Here is a 27794-nt window from a genome sequence, read left to right as displayed (position 1 = left end):
GTGGGAAAATATAGTTTTTTTTTTCTTGGCTCCTAAAAATTTTAAAAGGTTTTCATATTTGTGTACACATATGCTTACATATATAAATATACACATTACTAACTTACTGATAAATAAGTTCAAATTAATGGATGGTATCAGTAACAACCATTTTTAAAATATTTCACGTTTTAAATTTGGGCTTAGAGGAATTGATTCATACCCAAATTAGATAATAAACCACAGTTTAAACAAAGATCTTCTGAACAGATCACTGAGTGCAGCGGCTTCCTTTAGAAACCTCCCTGAAGGCTCAATGCTTTCTAAACAAAGGGGGTGATTTTGAGAAGGCTCCTCAGGTGTCTCTGAAGCCACAGCCTAGGGTGCAGTGACTCAGAGCCACGCCTACCTGGAGGCTTTATTGGGGGCGGGGAGCTGTGTTTCAGGCCCTTGATTCTTCTACTAGTCCTTCTCTAAGGTTTACTTGTGGTCATACATTTTTATGTCATGTGGATTTAATAAAATTTTCAACCTGAACAACTAGTTTTATTTCCACCTCAGGGGTGCTGGTCATTCCCCCAAATTGACGACCATTGTTCCATTGTTCTGGAGTATTAAAAGAAGTGAGAATAATTCAGCACAAAAATATAACAGATTAAATAAAGCCTGAAGAAAGTCAAGAAAAGCAAACTACTTGGCTTCAGTCATGCTCTCCAGAGTGAAATCTCTCTGTGGGTAGGGATTTTGCAATCATGAGCCTGAGAAATTTAAAGAGAAGAATACAGTGTGCTATTCACAGGCTTGCACAAAACACCTTAACTTTATACTGAACCGAGGAATTCTAACCACCATCAATAAGCTGAAAATGACCAGCACCTCTAAGGGCTGTAGCTGAGTGACAGAGACTGAGGCCCTCCTGTGACAAATCTGTTACCCTATCTCCGAATGAGTATGCAAAGCTCCTGGGGAGCCTACCCAGCCCTGTGAGAGTCCACGGACAAATGTCCAAGACCTTTGGTGGGGCAGGGCAGCCCAGGGGTGTAAGCCATGCAGGTGTGACCACAAAGCATCAGTGTCGTGTCCAGTGCAGAGGTCACAGCTCAAAGCTCCCTATCCCTTCCTTTCATGTTGGTGAGAGACTGCTATCACGCCTGCTTCGTGGGATAATCAGTTAAGAAAGACCATGGGCTGCTTTTCCCAGGCTGGGACCAGGGAGCCCACGGTACAGCTGGAGGCTGTCCCTTGTGGGAGCATTAAAGCCACATGCATGTAGAAGGCCCCACCACACTCTTCCCTTCCAGGAACCCTTGGGAAGCCCCCACCAGTCCTCTGCCTCCTGATTCTGCATTCATGCCATCCACAACGTTTCCCTTGGACCATCACCCAGCATCCTGTACCAACCAGGGATAGTCAGGCTTTCTCTCTAACTCTGCCCTTGTGTAAGTGCATCTTTCAGAATAACAACACTATTTATTGCTTTATTCTGTCTTCTTCATTGACCAGGTTAATAAGGGATGAACTTCTTAACCTAGATTAGGAAGACATCACAGAACATTGCTGTGCTCCTGGATTAACGAGTTCAGACCTATTGGTCAGGCAAAGCCCACAAAGAGAGGCAATGACCTCAACATAAATGAGGGAACTACAGGGAGAGCTTTGCTGGCCACTTGTGCTCTGCACCCTTCTCTCCAACTGCATATTCTCACTGAGGACCCCGCAAAATGAGTGAATTGAGAATGAGGCAAGTTCTTAGCCAGAGACACCATTTCTCTCTTCAGCACAATCAGCAGGAGCATTTTCTTTTGGCTTAAGTTAATACCTATTGTCAGTACTGAAATGCCCTGGTTTCGGGGATGATTACTGGAATACTAAATTTTAGCAAACTTGTACACGTGTAAAGTTTTTGTTTTGTGTAACAAAAAAAACAAGGCCCAAACTCCACGGGCGCGGGTGCAGGCTGAGTCGCAGCTGCCGGTCCCTACAAGGGCACACGTATCTCACCCTCGTGGCACCTTCCTCCCTCGCCATATGTCCACACGGAAACCTGCACGTGGAAAACCTGCTCAGCCAGGAAGCAGTGAAAACACCGCTGGGCGGGAAAGAAACTTCCCAGCTTGCACCCACGGGAACCAGAAGGCAGGCGTGGAAGATGCAGGGAGCTGGGCGCTCATGGGGGTGAGAGATTGCAAGACAAAGAGGCTGCACACCTGCGGGACATCTGGAAAGCGCGCTCCAGAAGCAAGGAGAGACAGTGGTTTTCAGGGTCAGACACAAAGCTGCCCTAAAACAGTAAGTTAATTAAAATGAAAATGAAAAAGGAGAGCAAGAGAAACAAAGCAAAAAGAATGAGCCTCAAACTGATTTAGCCTGTAGGTACAATAAGTGTGGAGAGTGGAACAGAAGCAAGAATGTTAATGAAATTACACCTGTAGTGTTGTCCTGCAAAATTTGCCAACTGATGTACTTGCAGAGGAAACCTTAACCTCAGGTGAGACATGCTGAAGAACAAACAAAAAAACAGAAACAAAGCCCCCAGCGATTTCTCAGATTCTCCTAACCACGAAGCTTGACCTTAGCAGGGTGATTCCAGCTAATCTCTTCATTGGTTATTAATATGAAAACTATCAGAAATAAAAGTTCAGCTTTACTTTGCCATAATTAGAATTTATCCTACACACAGAAGAGAATGATGGAATATTTGCTCATCTGTTTGCCAGCAGATAAAAGAAAATTATTGTTTTGAAATTTAATAATGTTAGAGAAAAAGTCATATATTTTAGTTCCTCATTTGCACTAAAAAAGGAAGTGAAAACAGAACTGGAATCTATTCTTCCAAAATTACTAAGTTTAAGCATATTATTTTAAGTAAATAGCATGTGATACAAAATCAAAATTAGGTTAAAATACAGACAATTTTAAATGCATGCTAGAGAATTGCGTGTGAAAATCTGGGTGTGGTGAAGCACATTGTGTTCCCAGCACTTGAGAGGCTGAGGCAGTGGGCTCTCTGACAGTCCTAGGCCAGACTGGACTTCATAGTGAGTTCAAGGCCAGCCTGAACTACAGAGAGAAAGTCTCTCTTCAAAATAAAAATAAACTAAATTTAAAAAAAAAAAAACACAAAAAATCAAAAACCTGAGACCAAAGCAAAACAAACAAACAAAAATGGTCCTGGAGATCAATAATGGAGTTTGATCCCATGGGAAAAAAAAACAGCCAAAATTTGTTCAGAGCATATACAAACTTAACTATCCGGATTTGGTTACAGATGAATGAGCAAAACCTTTGTCAATGTGTAGTAGAGTTTTTCTATCCCACAAAAATTGCCTCATGACAGAGTAGCAAAATACATTTGCTACTACTCTATTTATTTGCAATCACTTCATTATTACACACAAAACATACTTTTTTCAAAAAGTGGATTCAATATATGTGATCATCTTTTCAATATGAGAAGCTTGTAAGACTTGTGGAAGACCTAATATGTGTACACTTGCACAGAGAAGCAGGAGGAGGTTTTCTTGGTTAGGTGGGTATGTGGAATATGTTATGTATATGACTGGACTTGAATTTTTTACTTAAAGTCATTATTTTCCATGATGAACCATCTTATTTGGAGGTCACATGTTTTATGCTATTTTATGTGCTTTTCAAGCTGACAGTTCGAGCTGGGGGAAAGGCAACTTAAATAACCAAGCAGAACCTCTTGGAAAACTTCTAATAATCACTGTAAGGCTCAGTCCCTATAGAACATGGAATTTCCCATCCCTGAGCACCTTACTAATGATCTGTCTGTTTGTCTCAGCTGATCACTGCACTGCCACATGCTTTCACAAATCTTGAGGCCAGACCTCTGTTTCCTCTGCCTGTCATTGCTTATCTCCTCTGATTCTCTATGTGAAAATAAACACCTTGACCCAGGGACGTGGCCCAACACACCCTATAACAAATGAGTCACCACTTGCTGCACTCATGTTATCTTAATACCATTAGCATGCTCAGTAAATATCCATGAGCATTTTTCAAAGCTAAGAACTATTACATATCCCTAATGATACACCTTCAGCCTCATTCACTTTGCAGATGAAGCACAAAGTCAATGAGAGACACAGAATCATCTATCTCAATCCCCACTTTGGGGACAAACTAAAGATTGAAACTATTGAAACCAGTCTAGGAATTCTTAAAATACATGTCTCTAGCTCTTTATCACTGGAGTTACACACTTCACTGCCACAGATACAAATCCCTTATTTGGGGTGAATGCTCTCCTATAAACTCCAGGGTCTGGCCCCTCTGGCTGCCTGCAGTCTGCGTCCATGTGCTGTGACTTCACATGAGGGCTGTCACCTCAGTCACCTGTTCCACCTAACCGCAGGGCTCTGTGGCCATGGCCACCTTCCTCTCATACAGTTACTCGGTTCTCTGGATGTTGTGCTTGATTCTGTCAGCCCAACATTACTACCACCTTCTCCTGATTCTAAGATAAATCCAAGTTGATAGGAATATTTTTATTTTTATTAAAAATCCCTTTGCTAGATGAGAATTTGGTTCTTCCCAATATACTTTGGAAAAGGAGAAAAGACAGTCTGGAGAGTGGAAGGAACATTTTACACTACATTCCTGACAAGGACTGGTGTCTAGAACATAGAAAGCATGCTCAAAGATGAACAAGAGAATTCAAACAGCAAATGCACCAAACAAATGTATAAGTTAACATTTCGTTGGGATATGTATACATTGCTCACCTGCACATTAATAACTCTTTCACATAAGTCTTAAGGAAATGCAAACAAAGACCATCAACACGAGGAAACATCAGCACCCACACACGGAATGGCTAAACTGAAAACAAGCGATCACCTTGCACACTGGATAGGGTGCTGAGAAACTTTGCTGATGTCAGTGTAAAGAAGTGTGTCCTTTGTGAAATCTGATTTGGTAATTTCTTTTAAAAAATAAACTGCAATGATCGTAAGACCTGAAAATTACATCCCTGGGAATCTATAAAAAAAAAAAAAAAGAAAGAAAATATATGTGGAGGCAAAAACCTGTACACAAATGATTTTTCCCAATGATCTAACCCAGCTGTGTGCAATGGGCCCATGACTAAAAGGACCAGGACATGTGGATGCCCTGGGGAGCTGGTCCAATACAAAAAAGAAGCTTTAGATTTGTCTCAATGAATTGTGTTGAGTAACAGTGCCAATCACACAAGCTAGTATCCTATGTAACTGCATTTGTGTGATGTCCTTGAAATAACAAGAGTACAGGGATGGGGAAGAGGTTGGTGGTAGACAGAGAAGTGTGGCTACAGAGAGGCCCACATAATGACGCCTACAGTGGGGGCCCACTTGCATCTATGAGGGTTCATGTTTAAGTTTGGAAATTTTACAATAAAACACACACATCGCCATTAACATTGCTCCAGATACGAGGTCTGTTAAAGGTACCCTGGGCATGGCTGCCTAGAGGCTTCTGCAGAGAGGCAGCCAGTGGATACAAAATGCTGCCCTCGCCCAGCTGGACACAGGGTCTGCTGTGCAGCTTCACTATTCCCTGAAGTCTAACCTACCACGATGGGGGAAGCTTTGGAATGGATTCAGGACATGGAGGCAGGCAGGACAAGGAACGCAAGGAAAGACATTCGGGAAAAAGTACTCTGCTGATCACAGTGGCGAGTGTGGCAGCAGGAGTGTGCTCAAAGTAAGAGGAGGGTTTTGAGGAGATTCATAGAAATGTGTCACTACAGATTTACCAGCAATAACTTTTAAATCTAAGCTTTCATCTTAGTTTCCAGTCCATCTCCTACGGGTGTGATTGTAGGGAACCATACACGCACTTAGACACAGGCAGAAGTGTGTACAGAACCAGCAGCATCTCGGTAAGCCCTGTAGATGGTTCCTGCACCAATTTTCCAATTTTTGATGTTAAAATTTATCATTTTGCAAGGTGCTGCCATTCAGAGAAATTGAATAAATGGTATAAAAATTCCTCATAAAATTTGTTTTTGCTACTTTTTGTGAATCTATAATAGCTTGAAATAAAACATTGAAAAGAGTTTTGAGTAGTTATTTAGCATGGTTTGGGTACACCTGATGACCTCATGTTTGTGGCTAGGGCCAGGTGACGACCTTCAGCACAGCTGCCATGGTGTGGAGGCTTCCAGGTTGCCTGACCTCACCTGCAACCTCCTATACAGGGAGCCACAAATCCCACCTGCAGCTTCCCCACAGCCTGGAGCCACATCCTCCGCCTCTGTGAGAGCCCTCCTGCAGCGCCTGCACCTGCTCTCATGCTGTGCTCCCAGTCTCCTGCAGGTGGTCAGCACAAACCCCACTTGGTCAAAGTTTGGTTGGTTTTCCACAAGGCTTCTCATAAACAAAACACAGTGATCAAATCTGGGTAACCTGATCCTTCCCAGGTAAAAAGCCAGTTTTGATTTTATGATTCTGTAATTCAATACCTTGTACAATGAAAGAAACTCATATATTAACATATATTGGATTCTAGCTTCACACCTTTAAAATGTTTTCTACATAAAATGATGAGGCTTTAGGGGATTTTTTCCTCAGTTTCCCTTGTTCAGCTGAGTATGTCTTGATTTGAACATCCAGTCTTCCTATCTACCTAGATATCCAGGCTTAAGCCTGAATAGTTTATCTTGCTGACTTAGTTTCCTGTGTGTAAAGTGGAAAGATTTAATTCAATTGATATAGGAGCTAAACTAATTAATCAGTTTGGTCCTCAGAGTTTCTCATTGAAGTTACTAACAGTGTTTGATTGCATGAGATGGTTCAGTCACCCACAATCCAGCAGTTCCCTCCTTGGGCAACTAAGGGACTTATTTCCATTGCATTGACAGCAAAGACCACTAATCCCATAAGTCCTCTGTGGCTTCTAAATTTTTCTTATTCAATTATATATGAAGTTCCAGTTATATAATTTTGTGCAATTTGATGAACGCTTACAGGATATGTTGAAGCTTCTGCTAAAGTAAGCCACAGAAACTGGGAGATATACCCTTTCCTCCAGGTCTATAAAATCTCTAGGTTTCCCCAATTGCTCTTTGAAGCAGGAGAACATAGTCCCCAGTCATTTTGCAAAGTGGGTTGTTCCCCTTAATTAATCAATTATGGTGTATAATTGTGTGCTGAAACGATGGAGAAAGCATTTCTCTTTCCGCTGGGCTGGGATTCAGTTCCACCCTCTGTAATCCACTCAGGCCCTGTCTGGCTTTGTTCCTGTGAACAGAGCCTCCTCCTCTGTGGCCTGCGAGAAGACTGTGTGTGTGGATGGCTTAGCAAGAAAGCAGGGCCTGCCCGGCCCACACACGCCTGGCGGGGCTCCTTTTCCTGAGAGCCTCTAGAGAGCTGCCCTTTTCCCAGAAAGATCACCTGAGAATTCTAGAAGCTATTTCACACCTGGGGTGCCAAAGGCCTGTTTGGAAACTGCGTAATGGACTGACTTAGCTTATAAAGCTCTATGTGCAATCTAGCATGCTCTTGCTATATGGGAGGGGCTTTTGATGAAAAAACAAAGATTTTTAACAACTGCAAAGCACCTGTTACTATAGTTTATGGAACTTAATAAGTTGGGGCAATCTTCACTCCTGTTTGAGCAACCCTTTATGTAGCTGTCAGAGGCTGAGGGACCTACTACTTTCCCTGTGTGGACATCACATCCAGTGGACCTGTGGCTCTGCATGCTTAGAATCCAGCACCTGTGACTTCAGTTCCACCCTTCTCTAAAGCCAGAGGACCAGTCGCACTAGTCCACTACTCTTCAGATTCCTGGCTGGCAACTGAGGCAGAAATCCTGTCCCCTGGGAACTCACCCTGAAGATGAGAGGCATTCCCAGCCATCTACCAACAAGCGTCTTCCTTTGATCGTATCATTATGAAAAGAAAACTGATTTTCATAACTGGAGAGAAATTATGTTCACAGAGGACTAACATAACAATCAGGTTGCCAGGGAAATGCTGGCCCGATGAAATCCCCTGTTGGTGATTTTTGAAGTGTGGTTTCAGAGCCTAAACTGTGCCTCAGTGTCACTGGCTGGTCCCATGGGGGGCACAAGTGACTGCTGTCCCCTGCACGGCCCTCATTCTGTAACCCTGTGCAACTCTCTCCGGGCTCAGTATGGCCTCAGACCCTCGCCACCTCCCTTCACGGCCACTGCTGGCCTCCCTGGCCCTGGGAAGTGCTCCACATTCCCAGGACCCCTCATGTGGCCTCGCTGTGAGCAGGCACAGTGCTGCTCAGATTTGGTGACACTTGATGCCTTAGTACTGCTGTGGGAGACCACTGGTTACTACAGCGTTCCCGGAGGTCGGGAGCCCAGAACCCAGACTGCAGGGCCTCCTGACAGACACAGAAAGGTAGCAACTCCTGCCTCCTGGTTCGGAGACACCTCTCCATGTGGAGTCTGCAGTGGTGCTAAGACCACAGCTCCACACTTTGATTTGAGGTGAGTCTTTCACAGGCTATGCATGATTTCAAGAGCAGGCTCACTTTCCTATAATCACTTCTAATCACCACCAAGTAAATGCAGCATCTGAAAGATCAGCCTAGAACAGCCCCACAGAGGGTCTGGCTACTTGACCTGCCTAGGACCTAGTTAGGACCACTCTGTGTGATTTGCCTCTAGGGAAGCCTGTGTTTTATTGATTATTCTATATATAATTTGAAGACCATGAAATTTCTCTTTTTAATAAGCCTTCAATAGATGTTGCTGTCTTTCTGACTTAAAGTGTTTATGTAACGTGTGTATGTTACTGGGCATGTATTCACTCGGACACTGGTGGAAGACAGTCCTTTCCCCCGGGGGAGGAATTGTGCCCAGATGCCTTGGAGGGGTGAGGCTGCCACTGGAATGAAGATGTAAACACAAAGATCTTATAGCAGGAACCTGAGACCACCCAGCCCTGTGCCTGCTCTACCCCACAGGAGCCCTCTCCACCCTTCCATCCCAGCACTATGCAGCTGGTGCTGCCTCCCCAGGACTACGAGAAATCAAGTAGAAAAATAACCACTGTGCTTGTGAAACTCAGGTTCTGTGGGTTGGGACACAAGTGATGAATAAGATGTGTGTGTGTGTGTGTGTGTGTGTAACACACACAAATACATATTTGTTAGGACAAAGGAACAAAACTAGAGTGGGTAGCTGGAGAAGACAAGTGCAGAATGCACAAGGAGTGTGGGATTCGGGAAGACATCCAGTGAGAGCCCACAGATGAGAACCCTCCAAGAAATGGGGTCCAAAGGAAGAGAGGCACAGGCTCCCTCGGAAGCCCATTACAAGCTGAGGAGAAAGGGAAGCAAAAAAGAGTACCCGTGTCCTTAGGGACAGCCCCGCAGCCAGGGACCACAGCAAGAGGAAAAGAGAGGAGGCTGGCAGCCGGTAGGCTGGGGCAGTTTGCAGCTCTCTGTCCATGCTGGGAAGCTGGAGAGGCTGCGTCAGAGGGATGCTGTGGTTTTTGAGACTCTTCTGGCTGCAGAATGGGGAAAGTCTAAGTGAACAGGCAGGGGAGGATATGGAAGGAGCTTGCCAGAATAACCCAAGAAAGTGACATGATCAGAGGGAGAGAGAAATGGCTGGCGGGGGGTGCATGTCGGGAGGTGATGAGTGCTTTTTGGAGTCAATGTCAGGAAGCTGTGGCGGCCTTTTGCCAGCACAGGGGAGCACAGGATGTGCCTAGGAGACCATTGTGGGACAATCCTGCAGAGCCAGGTGCAAAGAGAAACAAGGTCAAGATCAGAGTCCAGAGTAGGAAGCCCAGTCTGCTACATTCCAATCTACAAATGGATGACGTGAAGTCCACTCTGGAAAGGAGAGGTCCGGGTTGCTTCCTTATCTCCCAAGGTAACCCTACAGGAGCAGGAAGTCATGATTCCTTTTCTGTTCCCTATTAGTTTCTGAAAATCCCTCCTTTTGAACATAGGATGGAAGCCAGACTCTCTCTCTGGTTGAACCTGATTGCCGTGGGTTAGCATGCTAAGCCCACAGACTCCTGCTGGGGCGTTAAATGACGCCTGTTTATTTTTAGCACATTGCACTTTAAATATGAGGAAATATTACCCACTAGTATAGTTTTTTGTTCTTTCATTGCTCCAGACTGAAGAAACTAAAACTATGTAAACAGAAATTATAGTTACAGAGGGATAAACACATCATGACCCTGGGTGAGTGGAAAAATCTTCCCTAATGGTGCATTTCAGAAAATGGATTACCCAGCCCCTGCCATTCTGGAAGGTAACACACCAATTCTATGCCTAGGTTTGCATCCTTAGCTGCAGAAAATATTTGAGTCTTCACCTTTGCAGTAGGGCTTTAAAAACAGAACTACAGATTTTAAAATGTGCCCTTCCATATCTTTATGTCCAAGCCAAAGGGGAAGTGGGAGGCAAGTGGAACCATGGGGCAACCTTAGAAAAGACGACCTTTGATGAATTGCTTCACATTAATGGGACTGTCTGCATGGGAACTTGGAAATGACATTATTACGCTTTGGGTATTTGTTTCAATGTAGAAAAAAAAAAATGATCGCCCATAGAAACAAAGGCCAGGGAATAAACTGCTGGGAGGGAATGGAAGGAAATTGTGGGGACGTTTATTGCATAACATTCTGCTGTTGTTTTTCCCAAGGGCCTTTAAGACCATGCATTAGATGGCTCAGTTTCCCTCCACTGTGAATGGACTCTGGATGGACTGCCCTACCCACGTGTTATGGACAGCTGTGACAGCCCAATACACAGGTTGTGCCATCCATCAAAGGACAGTGAGTTCAGCACGCAGCCCTCAGACAGCAAAGTCATTGTCTTTAAAGTCACCTAGAGCAGCAGCTAAAGAGCAAAAGGGACAGCCAAGGCATGGCACCTCCACCCAGAGACAGTCATGTCCATGTGTTGGGATGGACCTAGAGGCAGAGACCGCTGTCTCGCCCTGTGTTCGAGGAGCCAGAGGGGAGGAAAAACACCTCCCTCCTCACCACTGCTAGAGTCTCACTACAGTCCTGTCCAAGCATAGATTAAGCATGGCTTCTGTGGTGTAGGTTACTGGGGTCCACTCAGCCACAAGCGCACTGAATGGATGAGGCTTTTAACAGCACAGACTCATGGTCTACAAGGAAAGGGAACCTGCATGGCCATTGCCACCCCATGGTCCCTCTGTGAAGAGTCCCACAAATAAAGTCCATGACCAACATGACAACTCACTGCTGAGACAGGAAACATGCAGCGAGAAGCCAGCAGAGGTGGGTACCCTGCAGCTGGGCACCTGCAGGAGGCCTTAGCCTCACTCAGGCCAAGCCCTTCCTGAGCAGAGCCACCATCCAGGATCAGGTGGGACCTGCAGCTGTGTCTCGCTCCTGCAGTTGCAGGGCCTCCTCGCTGGGGCCATGCAGGCACACTGGAGACCAGAATTTACCAAGAACATGGAAAAGAACATGGTGCACGCTGACATCAGCATTTCTGTGTGGATGCACAATTAAATGAATGTGTCAGCAGCATCTACACAGCAAAGGTGCCCATGTGTGCAAAGCACAGGGTGACTTCCTCATGCCATCTTACAAGAAAAGCAGGGAACATGGAGGAGCAGACAGGGAAATTGGGTACTCTGGGGCCCCATTTGGGCTCACAGCCTGCTCCATGGGCTCTTTACTTCCTATTTCTGTATGGGAAGCTCCAAAGGTTGGCCTTACAGGACAGTTACTGCACACACAGACCTGAGCAGGTGATTTGCACTCAGACCTGGCTTTATCTGCATGACAGTCTTGCAAAAATGATCACTCTTAATGGTGAAAGTTGGACTTGAATGAAGAAGATCTTTTCAGAGCCACTGTGCATCACTGTGTGTGCAAATTCTATGTCTTTTCTCCTAGGAAATGTTTAAATTTGTATTATTAGAAGTATCACATTTCTGTCCACTGTGAGGCTCATCTCAGAAGGCTCCTGTTTACATCTAGTGTAATACACAATAGCTTTAGGCACTTCAGAGACAGACAGAAAACTCTAATAACAAGTGAATAATCTGTACATTATCATCATCATGACTGTGAATCTGTGTGTCCAGATGGAGACAGACTAAACACTGTCTAAATGTCCCTCCAGCAAGTCTGATCGATCTGATATTGGGCCTGCTATTGATTTAAGATAAGGGCCTCATCTGGTGTCTGCTTCTGTATCGATCTTTAGATCATTGCAACCATAAAACACAATTTCCATTTTATTGTAAACTGTAACTCCCACTCCAGAGAGCACCCCAGAGCACAAGCTGACAGTAAAAATAATAAAATGGGGTTTAGATGAAGGACGCTTTCTTTTTGCCTCTTCAACTCAGTAATTTTATCCTCTTTGAATCCACCTTCACATGTAGCACCCTCCTTGTGACCCCCAGGCAGACACAGCGGCCCAGCCCTTCACAAGTTGACTTTTGGGATGGATGGAGGAGGAGACTTGCGAGGAGAGAGCTGCAGGGTGGAGGTCAGCAATCTGTCCCCACACCAAGTCCCACAGGCAGGACCCCTGAACACCCATGGGTTACTATGCAGACTGAAGTCACTGCAATGGAGACACCCAGAGAGCAGGGGCCAGGCGGCACTGCATGGGTTATTTACTGGGGCTACATAAGGTGCAGCCCTCTGCAGAGGCCGTGCACACTCAGGGCATGCTGGGGGCTGACTGGGGTGGGGTCAGATGCTGGCTCACACCTTGCTCTTCTGTAGGCTGCTGGGCAGCGGGATGATCAAAGTCCACCAGAAACAAACCCAGAGTTGCAGCAGGGAGAGAAAGTGGCCAAGCAGCGCAGCACTCTGCAAAGGATCAGGGTACACGAGAAAGGCTACCCTGGAAGGCAACAGCTGGGCCTTGAGGCAGAACCCACATCGCTAGTCAGTGAGATGAGTGAGGCAGACACCAGAGACCAGAAGAGTCAGGAAAGGCTGCCAAGGGCAGATCTCTAAAGGCCATGGAGGAAGCCACCAATGAGTGCACAGACAACCTTGGTGGCCCGGAAGCCAGCTGATCGGGCAGCGGTACCGTGAGGATGTCCCCACAGCTAAGTAGTGTGGGAGGTGTCAGGTGGACACCAGATGAGGGGGAGGGCAGCAAGACGGGTCTTCAGGTCCACGACTCTCAGTGGAAGGACTGGACACTGCCTGAAGATCTTCTACTCAGGCAGCCTTAATGAAGATCAGCATAGGAACAGGATGAGGCCCTGTTCCTGTTCATGCATTGGGGTGGGGTGTGCAGGGTGCTGCTGCCCAGCCACCCAGGGGTGCCACCCAGAGAGTGGGAAAGGAGCCCTGTGAGCCCCAGCTGGGTGCTGACAGATGAGGCAGCGTGAAGGCCTTGGGGTGGGTGAGGCAGGGTGATGGGTGCCACACTGCAGCACCACCTAGTCTGCTCTGCCACAAGTGGGCTTTGAAGGGAGAGGAGAGGGCAGGAAGTGGGCTGGGGTACAGGCGCTGCTCCTTTGGGCTCCGCTGGCCCCTCTCCTCCCCCTATAACCCACAATTCCACCCGCAGAGAAGAAGGAAAGTGGACTCACGGACAGAGTTCTTGTGGTTGCTGTCCTTGCTGGGCAGCATCTTGACTCCCCTTGACTTCAGCTCAATTGCCTTTTTCACTGCAAGAAAGAAAGCAAACCATTAGCTGGAGGCTGGGCCTCCAGAAAATCCTGCCACAGCATGCTCCCCAACCCCAGCGCAGAGGCTGTGAGGTCAGGGAGGCCAAGCAGCGCAGGCAGCAATGGAGCCTGAGAAGTAGCCAGAGGCGGTCTCCAGAGCAGCTGGGTCACAGACACACAGCACCGGAGCTGTCACCTTGCATACCCACACCTGCCTGCTGTCCTCATCCTCTCCCCAGCTGTGCAAGCAGGGGCTGTCCCAACCTGCATCCTCACGATTCTTTGTTCACAGAAATTTATAAACATAAGCCGCGTACTCACGCAGTCCTATATTCACTCCATCTCTTAAAGATCCACAAACGCACATCAGTGTGCAGCCTGTGAGTGTGGGCCTTGCTCCAGCAGCCTGAGGTGAACCATGGACACCACCAGGCTTTCCAGACCTGGAACTGCAGGACAGGGAGGGCACACACCACTCTGGCTTCAGAGTGAGAGCTTAGGGAGCTGAGAAGCACCTTGCTGTTTGGGCTCCTGCACCAGACACAGATGTGTGAAGAGTGTTTGTTTAAAAAATAAAAATCAAAAAAGAGCAGAGCAGAGTCCCAGAGGAGCTTGGTGAGCTGTGTTGTCCTCCTCCCCTTTCTCTCCATCTCCAGTTGGAGTCCTTGCCTTCCCAGTAACCAATCTCCCCTCCGTGTCTGGGTTCTGGCTTTGAATTTCTTTTTCTGGAGAAGCCAAGCAGGGCAAAGACACATTACCCAGAGCTTGTGTGCCCCTGGGTTCGCTCTAGCTCCCCTCTTTTGCATGGGACGATGGGCCACTCAGCTGCAGCCCTGAAGACTCCCACCCAGCCCCAAGGACCAGGAACTCATCCCCTCCTGATCATGCCAGCACCAACCCTCACCCCACTCTGGGACACCCGGGTTTAGCCTCTGCCCCTGGGGGAGGAGCACATGGATCCTAGATCAGGACTCTGAATACCCCTGGATGGAAGGTCTATTCTGATCACATCTGTGTATGTAAGACACAGAGAGCAAAGTTAGCTGAGTATCATCGAAGTTACAGAGAAAGATTCGCTACTGATGTTTTTGTTTCACATCATTGAGAGGTAAGAGAGTAAAAGGCTCCACTCTACCTTTTCCCACTCACCACTCCCTAGAAAGCATGATTCACATGTGAAGGATGAAGCAGTCCACTGGCATTGATGTGGATGGCTCTTTTCTGTGTCCAGGGCTGCACTGGAGAAAACCTCCTCAAAGCAGAGAACTCACAGGAAGGCACAGCCTGAGCAGTGGGCTGGCATGTGAGGAGGCTTGGGGGGGGGGACAGAGAGGAGGCTGTCACAGAGAGGAGGCCCCGAGTGACAGGAGCAGCTCAGCACTGGAAACCGGGCACCACGTGAGAACTGCCCCCAGGCCTGGAGCATGAGGCTGGGTCTCAAGCAGGTTTTCCTAGCTGCACCTGTGAGTGGAATACAGGTTTCTAGCATAGCAGGTGGACATCTATTCTTAGATTTTGCTCAGAGCCCTGGGCATTGGAAACTTAGAGTACCACTGGAGCACTGGATGTTAGATACTTGGATTAGCAGATGATTGGCCATTGGAATTTAGTGTCCAAGTGTTCAAATCTGTATACTCAGGTTATATCAGAATGTTCCATGGAGATTCTTGAGTGTTACCAGAGTATTTGACTTTGGATTCTTATTGTCTGAGTTAGATGATAAGTTTTTAGGTTAGTACTAATATATTGAATGTTGAATTCTTAGGTGTTTATTGGACTAATTGACATTGGATTACTTTCTAGAATGTTTCTTCTCATGTGAGTTCCCTTGATTGAATAATTCCATGAGTTCAAGGAGTTTGGATCTTACACTGATTTGCTTCTTGGATAAGTCAGATAATCGGCCACAGGTAGAGGACCCCATGCCTCTTTAATCTAGCCATGAAATCTGTCAAGTCACCTACATGCTAAGTCTTAAAGGTCAACTCTTTCAGAACAGCATGAATCTTTTACGTACTGACTAGGTTAGCAGAGAAAGTGAGCAGAAGAAGGGACGTTACAGGTGCTGGAAAACTCTTCCCAGCTGGTTTAGGGAGGAGGAAGTCAGGCGGCAGGGTTGCATGGATCCGCATGGTCAGAGGCATAAATGTGTCCTGGGCTCCTTCCTTCAGGGAAGTGAAAGAAGCAGGTGACTGTGCCTCTCCCGCTCTTCTCAGAGCTGAGCCCCAGACAGACGTTCTACCTACTACCATGTTTTTAAGAATGATCTTGCCCAAGACTAACCAGAGGAAGGCAGAGAACCCACAGAGAGTGATCCTCTGACCCTCGGACCGTGATCTCCGCTGTAAGAGCTTGTGGTCACCAAGGCTTTGCCAGCCTCCGTCAGGGCCAACTTATCTCCTCTACACCTCCACTGTCCCCATCTCTCCAGCAAGCAAGAACCCACTCTAAGGGCACTTGCTGAAGCAAACCCCTCCCACTGAAGTCCACCCAGTGGCCACCCGGGGACGAAGCTGCTGTCACCTGCCACCTTTTCTGCCATTTCCCGCTCTGATCTTCTCATTCTCCTTTCCATACTGTGCTTATAAACAGCACAGGAAGGAATACAAGAGTGAGAATCTGTGACTCTCATAACTATCCTGTGGGCAGGCAGCACCCTGGGCCCTCCCTGGGCGATGGCCCCAGAAGGGCGATGGCCCCATCACAATTTGAGCTGGAAATTCCTTGCTGTGTGTCTCCCACCATCCCGCCTCCCTGTATAGAAATAACTTTATCTTGAAGAGACTCAGGAGATAGCAGATGAATGCACAGTAAACAGGAACAGCAGAATCGATGGGAGACAATATAGAGCATAAAACTCTAAGCAAATGTCACCCTATATAAACAGGCAGGACAAACACCATTCCAGTCACTCGGAAACAGCAGAAAGACACAGTGGCCCTCTGGGTGCCACAGGGTGTGGGATGTACGGGGACTCTGACAGTCTGATGAACTAATAAATTCCCTGATGCCACTAATAACCATTAGTTCGGTGAAGCTGAAATTTCACAAGGGAAATTGTAATTTACTTCTTTTGCAGTAAGACGGTTTTCCTGCTCTATGTGCTACTCATCTCCGAGCTTTGGCCTAGCCATGGCCTCACAGCCTCACAGTGGGCAGCGCTGCTTCCCTGGAATGTCCTGAAGGAGGGGCAGGAACACATACCCTCCTGTCTCCGCTCCGCTGGACCTTCCTTGCCTGCCTCCTTAGGTCCTCTTGTCCTCTGCCGTCTTCCTTGGGGTCCTTTTCTACTTCACTCTTTTCCTCCTCTCTTGCCTCCTCCTCTCCATTCCTTCTCCTCTTCTTCTTCCTTTCTTCCTTTTTCTTCTATGCATCCTGTCTCTCCTCTTTTCTACTCCCCTGGGGGCTGGGCAAAGAGAGTTCTGGAAGAATGATCTCAGCAGAGAGAAGTGGAGACAGAGGCCTGGCTGAGGGTGTGGGAGGTAATGCCCTGCCCTGACAACTCCTCTGCCCACACCGAGGTCATCTGAGTGCCAGGGTGAGTGACACTACCCCTGTCCATGGACAACAGAGGTGATTCTAGGGCCTAAGCTCAGCAGTACCAGGTCAGAACCACCAAGCTTCCTCTGCGTTCTGATGAGTTTCGTTTTGTTCAGTCTTGAACACACTTCATTTTCTGCTCATTAGCTTAGGCATTTTCTGTCTTTCTTTTTGCTTTTCTTGGTTGATGTGGAAGGTTTATGCTCTGCCTTCTTGCTTAGTATTTAAGTGGTATATATTTGCAATTCATTTGTTTAGGGAATTTGTGTACCCATGTATCCATCACATACACTATCACGTGATCATCTTCCATCTCTTCTCCATCCACTCTCTCCCTTTCCCCTGATTCCATCCCTGGATCCAGAAAGTCTACTCGACCCTGTGTCGGGGTGCCCAAGAGCTGCAATATGTATGGAAGTTGGGTCTGAGATTTCCTGGCCCTTCATGGCTAAAATGAAGTGTCAAGAATTCAGACTCAACTTCAGTAGTTGCGTGGCAGGGGCTGTGGTGCAGCTGAGAGGTGTCGCTCAAAGGACACGGACACAGCCTCTCGGGCAGTGGTATGGCCTGAAGAGATCCACTGAACGAGGTAAGGACTGCAGTCACCAGCATGCTGCTGTAAGTGCCTGAAAATAACTGAGGAACTACATTTAGGCTTCTTTATTGCAAATCAACCTGAGGGTAAAAACAAAACAGAGAAAAAAGGACAGAAGCACCTTCAGATAGGTATAATTAATTTCCTTTTCTGTAACATGTAGAGCATGAGGACTTCTGGGGAGTATTTTCTTTAATGGTAGACAACATTGAGGAGTGTAATGATAACCATCCATAGGGAATACTTTTTCTTGCATATTATTATTTTCTTTCGTTCAGTACATCAGCTGCTTCTGCTATGATCTCTCAACGATTGCATTAAACAGACTTTCTTCAGACACTTTGAAGACGTGAAAAAATTGCTGCTATGCTGGGATGATGGAGGTTTCTTGCTGTTGTTTGCAGAATGTCAGTGATGATTGCAGCTGCTTCTCACTGTGGTGCAGCCTGGCCCAGAGAGGAGGTTGCCCGATGCACTCCTCTAACTGACTCACGTGGCCTGAACCTGCCCTGCAGGCCCAGAGGTCATCCTGGCCTCTCCTGAGCACGCTGCCTGTGCAGACCACGCAGGAGACTGTCCTGCCTCTGCTGGCCCAGCCAGTGATGTCCGGAGACAGACAACCCACTAAATATCTACCCACTAAATATCTATCTAATTGTGCTTTTCCTAAAACCGGAAGCTCAAAACACTTCTTAAGTGAATAAAACGCAAACATGTTTAATTCACTGAATATGAGGACAGGAGCTACCAAGGAGTCTCACCAACAAAGGAGGAAATGGCTGCCAATCTACACAGCTCTGATGGTTTAAAGTGAAATTCATAGTTTGAAAGTGATGGATTAAAAGGATATATCCTGTTTTTCACACTTATTGACTATGACTATAAAATTATTGTTATGTTTATAAAATCGCTAACTAAAACTTCCATTTCAGTGATATATTAAAAGAATATTTATTTTTATTTATGATAATAATAATGGAACATATGGAAATCCATAAAATTATAAGGATATGTAAAGCATAAAATTATATGTATATGTAAAGCATGTACATATTTAAATACATACTGTAAAATATATGAAAGATAGGTATTTAAAATATATAAATAAGTCTATTGTCTCTTTTCTTTAGAAATTATCTTGTTCCATGAGTTTTTATTTTCTAATAAGATTTGTCTTGTAGTTATTTTATCCATAATAGCTATAAGATTTTATAAGCAATTACATTTTATGATCTACCAATTTTTCACATGTATGTTGTTTTATAGTCACAGAAAATTCCATTATTTATGTTAATTTATTCTTGAATTAAAATAAATGGCATTTTCAGATACTGGTTATAGGTATTTTTGGAAAGATTTATTTCCTTTATTATCAGAAAATAGAAACTAAATTTTTTCTTTTGAAACATTTCAGGGAGTCTCTTAATATATTTCCTTTGGGGAAGAGTAAATGGGAAAATAGTTCACTTTGAGAATGTCCAATGTTTCTATCGCTTCATTTCTTATGGCTTCTTCTTGGCGTTTTTACATGATGATTTTCTACAAAGTGTTTTCAAAATTAATGTTGAGGATTGCTTTCCAAGTATTCAGTTGCTTCAGTAACAGATCCAATTACCTGATGCCCAAAATTATTTAAGATCTCTTCCTTTGTGTTGTGAGCCTTATGAAGAAGAGTCATAAATGTTCAGATCACTCTGTATTTTAAGCTGTTTGTCAAAGTGCTTCTTTAAGTAAACCCTGTAAGACCTGAGCTACGTCCTTCCTGGCTGGAATCCCTGTCCTCCAAGAGCTCCTCCTGGGGAGTCTCTCCCTCCCCCGCCCCCCAGCACCACGCACAAGGGTCCCAGGGCTGCCAGGCAAGGAGGGATCCCTCCTTCTTCCTGCACCTCCAGGCCCTTCTCTCTTCAGCTTGATCAGTCCAATCGTGATGCAAACATGGGGATCCATTCCCTGCTGTCTCATTTAAGATGAAACAGAAAAAGAATGAAACGGTCACAAAACAGGTTTGGATACAGAAGGACAAACAGAAACCCTTTGTGTCCCTGGCTGCTACTGGGGGCGAAAGCCCTCCAGGGTCTCTCTCTCCCTGCTCTCCTCTCTTATTCTGCACCAGAGACCTCATCCAGGGAAGGGGCAGAGACTGTTGTGAGCTTTCCTTCTGCTCTGGTGATGGCACAGGCAGGCGGCCACTTCCTCCTCAGAACACTGTCTGCCCTGGCCTTGGATTCTGCCCAGTTCACTGCCCCTCCTTTGCAAGGCTGGATGTTATCATTTGACCCTCCCCTCCCCCTTCCTATCCTGTGTTGTGCGCCCCCCCCCATATCTCTCTCTCTCTGTCTCTCTTTCTCTCTCTCTCTGGAGATTGAACTCATGTTCTTCCATCTATTTTTTTTTTTTTTTTCTTTTTCGAGTTTTTCATTTTGAGACAGGGCCTCACCAAGTTTCCCAGGTTAGGTTTGAATTTTTGAGCTCCCGTAAGGAGTAACATTTAGATAACTGTACGTGGGTAAACATGTTTAGTTGTAAAACTAAACTTGTCAAATTCAGGACTTGACTAATCAAGTCTGAAACATCTGCCTATGACAACTGTTAATGAACTAATACGTTATTTGTTTAAATTGACATTATCTACTAATATCAACTTTACTATGACAAACATTATGTAATAAATCACAGAGCATTGGTTCTGTTTCTGTTATATGACACAGTTTTACTGAGGACTATAGTATTAGTTGGCACTCAAGAAAAATTTGGGAAAATCTAAAAATTATCAAGTTCAAATCAAAATTAACTGAATGAGCCCATCACCTAAAGGCAGTCAGTGTTATCAGTTTACATTTTACATTTTTATTTCAATCCTATGTGCATTACAATGTGTGTTAATAAGAATATCAAAGTTGGGGTACATATATTTTTACAGAACATAGGAAAAACTACATGAATTCTGTGCCTACTATGAGCATTTTTCCTTGAAGTACTTTAATGGACCGTCACAGTACACTCTGTCACAGCAGCTTTGTTCCCTCTCCTTGCAGTTGTACACGACACTGCACATGCAACCCACACCCAGTTCTCAGAGGAAAGCACTGGAAGGTCCATTGACCTTGGGATCAGCAGGGTCAGCAACAGCCCCAACTGGTCTGTGCACCAGCCCACAGCCAGCGTCAGCTTTGAATACACAGTGTGAAGCCCCAAGTTTGGGGAAGTGGCAAAATGCCATTTCATTTTGTTTGTATTCACAGTAATTAATAAGTTTATTTGCTTATGCTGTGAAACAAACCTGCTATTACTGCCTCATGGTGTACACTGTATTTTACGGAGAGCTTGGTTGTTACTGCACATCTCGTCTCTCCTCAGCCTGTCTGACTCAGACTGCATGGGAGCAGCCCCTCCTCCTTCGCAGATGCTACACTGTCCTTGGATCCTTAGGAAGAAACTCACTACCAAATTACAGGATCCAGACAGCTGTGTTTCACCTGTACCTTATCAGGCAGCAGCTTTGCACCCTTCTCCTGTGCACTGCTGTAAGTGATCTCCTTATTTGAGTCCAGGCTGACTCTGGTGTCCCAGCGAATTTGGTCTGGTCACTCACCCCCAGGAAGCAACAGAAACAATAATGATGAAGCAGGAAAAGAATTTAATCAGCGCGATGAACTGGGAGGAAGAAGGAAGCTGGGAGCCAACACCCGTCTCTGGGGACCCTGGCATGAATTTCTGGTTCACTTGGAGGGAGAGCAGGGTTAGGGGGAGCAAGGTGCACAGTTAACCCTCTTGTGTGAGCTGTGTCTGCCTGATCACAGCCCCAGCTTTTACTCCAGGGCTGGCTTCAGAGAAATCTCCATCACTTTAGGGGTGATCCAGCTCCCCCGGGATGACTGCCCCTCCCCTGTCACAGCCTCAGCTCTGGTGTGGGGTACCTGCTTCACAGAGGGGTTGATCCCATCTTGGGGTGGTCTCTGCAGCTCTTCTCTGTCTTAATCTCAGGTGATTGCAGGTTTAGGACAGTGACTGGGGGTCTCTAGGTGCTGCTCTGAGGTCTGGAACACCTGGTCATAGGATGTTTCTGCAAGTCTGGAAAATCCCTTCGTTACTTTTACTGTCTATAAGGTTCTGTCAAGTTAGGGTCAATTATCTGGTTGCAGACGGTTACCACCATGTGCAGAGGTGAGCAGGTGTCTGACCCCACACTTAAGGTGAGAAAGATGCAGGTGCACAATGAGAGCAGAGATGGCGAGCTATAGCCTACCTTTAGCTATGTGCTGACCCTCTGCAGGCTCCATGGAGGAGTTGGCACTTTTTAGCACCAGCAGCCTTTGAGTTATGGATGTAAACTCCTGACCAGAGAGGAATCTACTGTGTGATCAGTTTTATGGTTGGTATTCCTTGCTGATTGGTCATCAAAACTTTTTGTCTAAGATGAGATAAAAGAAATTAAAAGATAACAGAGAAATCATATACGTGTGTATGTATAAATATGTATGTGAAGTTGTATTAGTATTTGAATCATCTTTTCAAGGTAGTGTGAAGAGTTGTTGGGGAAGACCCACAAAACTCTGACTGGATTCTTTACCAGAATAAAGGACCATCACAGTAAAATATTTTATTTTAAGGAAGGCACTTAACTCTATTATTGATTCCCCCTCAGTTCAACAAGTCAGAGATGGTTTTTAAATCATGCATTTCCCTGTGGTTTTAGTTTTTAGACAATAGAGCATTCAAGATTTAATCTAAAGCAAGGTAAGTTTCAAAGATGATTTTACTTGGGCTTCTGATGATTTATTGGCTGCCGAGATGGGAGTCATTTCAAGCTCTTCTCCAAAGCAGAGAGAGGGTGGGAGCAGCCAAGAGAAGAGAGAGGGGTGGGGAGGGGCAGGGTGGTGAGCCCAGGAGCCACAGGGGATTTGATCCTCTGTCTGGCAGCCATGTCTGGTCATCACCAGGCACCCAGCTTCCAGCAGGGACTCCAAGTCCCTCTCCCAATGCCAGGGTCTTTGGGCCGGCAGCTCCTGGTGGGAAAAGAGCTCCCCCACCTTCTCTGAGTTTCTCCCACTGAGTGAGCTGATCCACATCGTGGCAAGGGCAGAAGCAGGTTTTCCAAAGTGCCCAGTTTGGCAGAGGCGGTGTGCTTGAAGTCCAGAGAGCTCAGCTTCTGGTCCACCTCCGAGCTTTTCCGAAATCCTGAGCCATGAACCCTTTTTCAAAATTTGTCTTATTTTGTTTCCTTATCTATTAAAGACAGAGCTGGAGTTTGGACGCTGAGTTTCCCTTTCCTGTTCATGTCCAAGCAGCTGGTGTACAGCAGAGGATGTGGGCTGTGCCATCCATGGTCATCCTCCTACCTCTGTGCCCTCCCTGTATTCTTGCTCTGCAGGATGGCATGGGCCAGGGCTGTGGGCACACTGTCAGCCCTCCACCCTATATCTGGCCTGGGTGACACTGGTGCTGGGGTCAGGGCAGCATAGCACATTGTTCTCGTGTTTGTGGAAATGCTGAGCAAGCCCAGCTGCCCTGTGCCCAGAACTGTGGAACTGTAGAAAAACTCATGTCCAGCACACATGTCTTCACATGGAATCTGCACTGTTATTTTGGTTGTGCTGCTTGGACTTAGAAAGCTTCCTTGTGAAACAGTAGCCACACAGCACTGGGCCACAGTTTGTGCTTACCACGGTACACGGCTGTTGAGATCCAGGAACTGACCATGTGCCAGCTCAGCACATGTGCATACGCTGTGGGCATACACAGTGCAAAGATCCTGGCGGTGCATTCATCCGAGTTCATCCTCTCATTCAGGGATTTGTGTCTGCACCACACAGTGGATTTTGGGGAAGGCCTCAGGAAATGCCATGAAAAGTAAAATGGCAAAGCCCCCTTTGTCAGAGTTGATAGTGGATGAGCAAGACGCTGAATATATGGCAGAGCCTGCTGTGCCACGGAGCACTTGTAATGCACTTGGACAGCTCAGAACCACACATGGCCTTGCTCGGTCCGTGGCATGCACTGAAGACCCAGGAATGACCTCTGCCAGTCGTGCATTCCCAGGGTGCCATTCACCTAACCCACCTGCTCCTCATAGAAGCCTGCTGCTCACACAGTGCGGCTTTAGATTTGACTGAGGGTCTTGTAGGTGTCCAAGTCCTCTTTAGACTGCTTTCTGGCAGGTGAGTATGTCCCTGACACAGGTTCCTCATCTGTTTAATGAAGATAATCATCTCTTGCTGTTGGGAGCCTGCCGTATTACCCATGAGAATATAGCCACAAGATGGCGTCCGCCTACCGCCTCGCTGCTCCCCCGCCCATCGTGTGCCCAAGATGGCGCACACATCCTGCTTCCTGGTTCTTGCTCGGCTTACTGTCCCCACCATATATGGTAATGATTGATTGCTTCCTTGTTGCCGCCCAATCGCCTGTCCCCACGTGTAATCCCATGATTGGATAACATTAGCTATATAAGCCCAAGTATAGGAAGTGCCCGACGCACAACACGTAGGAAGCCGTCAAGGACGGACGTGTATTGAGGTTGTGGCCCAGTCAATAAAGGAGCCTGCAGAGACAAAGTGTTCGTGTGCCTCATTCTGCGGGACAGACGCGGCGCCGGACATCCTGCCTCACAGCACTCCTGAGAAGATGAACGTAACAAAGACAGACTCTGAGTTCTGCCCACAGAGGTCCTACAGCACTGGGGAATGCTCTGTGCCAGGGAAGCCCTCTCCTATCCAGGCTCCCAGCTACAAGACAGTGAGGGTGGGGCCCCTTTGTTGTTTTCCTCCAAGGTTCCCACATATAGGGAACCTTGGAGGAAAGAAAGCATCTCCCAGACAGGCTCACAGGGAACTTTGGCACAGGGCTTGTCACCCTGTGTCCAGCAGAGGAACTGGCAGATGCTGGGGTCTGTCATGCAGCCGGTCAGTGAAGCCCGTGGATGAAGAAGAATAGGGAGGGACAGGGAGCTCCTCTGCGATGGTCAGACAGGAAGGAGGATCATGTGGCTTTGGTGAACGCTGAATGAGCGCATTGGGTCCTATAGGTGCTGGTACCGGCCAACTGGACATAACAGTTCCTCTCTGCACCTTGCCCTCTTGGCACCTCTGGTCACCACCCTAGGGTGACCAACCTTCTCCCACAGGGATGGCATCCCACAGCATGGCAGTGTGCGGCCCTGGGAGCCTCAGTCTTTATTCTTCAATGAAAAGAGTTACAACATTTCTTTCCCAGACCCATGGGGAGACTCGGGGCTGCCTTGGCATGCACTCAGCCTGGAGGTGTGTTTCACGGGTGGGATTGTCCCACAGTGGCAGGCCCAGCTGTTCAAAGCACCCCTGCAGATCTGAGCAGCTGACACCGGGCCCCAGAGCACCAGTGGGACCAGGAGGCACCAGAAACACCCATTCCTTTTCCTAACCTCTGTGCAGTGTCACATCAATGCCATTTGGTTTACGATGCATCCATTTTCTTGTCAGGTAAGTAGCAGGGTCCTGGTGGTGGAGATGAATGGGCTGGGGTGAACAGGCCGGTGCTGGATACAGGGGCTCCTAGGTCCCCTTGGACGTTCATGAGGACCACATCCAGGATGTTTGTCTGTCCTGCCCTCAGCACCTCCCTGCTGGGACACTTCCTGTCTTTCTAGACCACAGCACGGGAGACAAGTGTTCTCTGAGGAGTTTCTAACTTCTAAATTGCAACGATGTTTTTATTTCCAACTTGCTTCCTCCTGCCCTGTATCTTCTCTAATTATTCTTATTTTGTTAAAAGCTTTATTTTTTCTAACGCCCCTCCTCAGCATTTTGGAAAGCCTTCATTAATTTCATTAAATGACATGTCAAATCAGAATTAATGGGATGAGACAAAAAGGAACAGAACTGTAAATTTTTTACAGGAGAATGATAAAAATTTCTCCCTGGATGCACATCCATCAGAAGCTGTTTTGGAGAAATTCATTACAGGGCATTTTCTGAGTGGAGAAACAGGAAGAGCCACTGCAGGTCCTTGAGAGGGGAGAAATCACTTCCCTGAGCAAAGGTGCCAATCCCAAGGGTTGAGGGGACCCCGTTCACCTGGACACCTGGCACTTTCTTGACAAAACCAACCTACACCTATTAAACAAAGGGAAGGAACTGAGGATGTGAGTGCACCCTGGGCAGAGCCACTGGGGAAGAGAGCCTGTGATTTCTAGGAAACTGAAAATAGAATTTACAAGAGACACTGTGGTCCCTGAGAAAGACAGAAGGTGCCCTGGAGCTCCATGGACGCCTGTGTGCACAGCAGCATGGCCCCTCTTGCAGCGTGCAGAAGGCAGTTACCCACAGAATGTTACTGAGTCTTGAAAAGGAAGCCAAGTGTGAACTGTACTGAGCGATCGTGAGGGCCTTAGGTGTCTCCCCATGGTTCCTGTGGTAAAGGTCGTGCTGGCTTCGAGATGCTGAGATGTGACTGGCGCAGGGTAAGGGAAGTACCCAGGCGGAGTGCAGGAATTCCCTAGGCACACAGCACTCCCCAGGCAGTGGCTCTGCTCTGCCGCCCTCCTGCTCTGTGATCTTCTACCTCCTTGAAGGCTCAAAGGCCCAGAACCTCCCATTGGTGAACCTCTAAAACTGTGAGCCAAGATCAACCTTCTCTCTTCATAAGTCAGTTACTCAGGTGTGGGGTGCAGCAATTTACAGTTGACTGGAAATTTCTAGGTAGGCAGAAAGGTACGGGCCCTCAAGAAAGCCAGTCCCGAACGTAAGACAGCAGGTCGTGGCTGCAGGCGGATCTGAAGAAGCCAAGCCTCAAGGTGGATACTGGTAGCCGGCCCACTGGCCTCCCCAGAGAGGAGCAACACCCTGAGGTTGTACTTCGACCAGCACCACCTAGTTCAGTAGCCTGGACGGGCCCCTGACCCATAGATGGGTGAGCAGAACAGCTGCCCACATGCCCGTGCCTTTGGAGGACTGGGTTTGTCTTTCCGTGCCAGCTCACTTTACAAGGTTAACAGTGAAAGACACTCTTGGCCTCCTCGCTACGTGCTCATCTCTGCTGGATCAACAGCAGCTGAGGAGCTACACGTGCAATCCCTTGGCCTGACTGTAGCTAACCACATTGTACCCATGCTGGGATTTGCTGTATAAATCGCCCCTGACAAAGGGACTCGGTGGCCACCCGCTCAGGACTCCTAGAAATCCAAGTGCTATTTGCAGTATTTCCAGTGAACTCTCCTGAGCCCTGCAAAAAAGTTCAGGACCTCATTCCTCCTGGCCATGAAACAGGAACTCGACACAGCCCATGTCCCCCAGTCTGGGAGTTACTATTACCCATCAGAAGTCCTGGAAATGGACCTCCAGGAGCTCAGCAAGGAAGCAGAGCCTCGTGCCGGAGCAAGTTCTTAAGGCTTCCACAGAGAGGCCGTCTTGGGGTGATAGGGTCTGTGGGGCATGGGGGAGACTGAGGGGGGCTGGGTTTCAGAGTCTCTGAACTCCACCGAGCAAGGTTGGGGGGGGGAGTGATAGAGGGCAGCAGCCCACCATGTCTCATGCCCCGGAACTGGGCCCTGAGGGCGCTCCAGAGGGTAATGCACCACGAGGCTTACACCACCATGACATAAACTAAGAACCAGCAAAACTCAATGCCTGACTTTCTCAGCCGACCTGAACGCAGGCTTGCTGTGCCCTAGCCATGCACCAGGGGTCTGACTGGAGTGCAGACGGTGGCACAGGGTGGGGATGCCAACTCCTGGGCCAGGGGTACAGCCTCAGTCGGAACAGAAAGCAGAGGCAAGGATTCCCCTGTAATCTAGCACACTCAGGAGTTAAAAGGTCTCAGTGCTCAGCCTCCACTAACAGGAACTCTAGCACCTGTCCACATCAATACATTGTCCATCCTGAGCTCCAGCCAGTAAGCTCCCCTTTGTCCTCTCTAAACATTGGGCGGGACAACTGTGTCCACTTACTTCTGATCGTGACACCTACTGCTTTTTTAATCATAAGATCATATGATGGTGCAAATTAATGCTATTAAAATATTAATAAGGCTACTGTGGAATGTGACATGACTGTCTCCAAGGACTCTGTAAATCAGAAG

General features: G+C 47.0%; 1 protein-coding gene across 2 annotated transcripts in view; it reads right to left on the bottom strand.

The window, feature by feature from the left end:
* Csmd1 (CUB and Sushi multiple domains 1) overlaps positions 1 to 27794 on the bottom strand; it is a 1477900-nt gene that overhangs the window by 440039 nt on the left and 1010067 nt on the right. For both annotated transcript variants that reach the window (XM_063234987.1, XM_063234988.1), the window contains exon 7: positions 13529 to 13606. In XM_063234987.1, coding sequence (XP_063091057.1) covers positions 13529 to 13606 — 78 coding nt within the window. The remainder of the gene's footprint in view (positions 1 to 13528; positions 13607 to 27794) is intronic.

The sequence above is a fragment of the Cavia porcellus genome, unplaced genomic scaffold (genome assembly GCF_034190915.1).
Source record: "Cavia porcellus strain 051 isolate PalLab524CR breed Dunkin Hartley unplaced genomic scaffold, mCavPor4.1 scaffold_24, whole genome shotgun sequence".
In the NCBI taxonomy this organism is placed as follows: domain Eukaryota; kingdom Metazoa; phylum Chordata; class Mammalia; order Rodentia; family Caviidae; genus Cavia; species Cavia porcellus.
The sequence above is the reverse complement of the archived record's forward strand: the minus strand, read 5'-3'. Positions and strand labels throughout refer to the sequence as shown.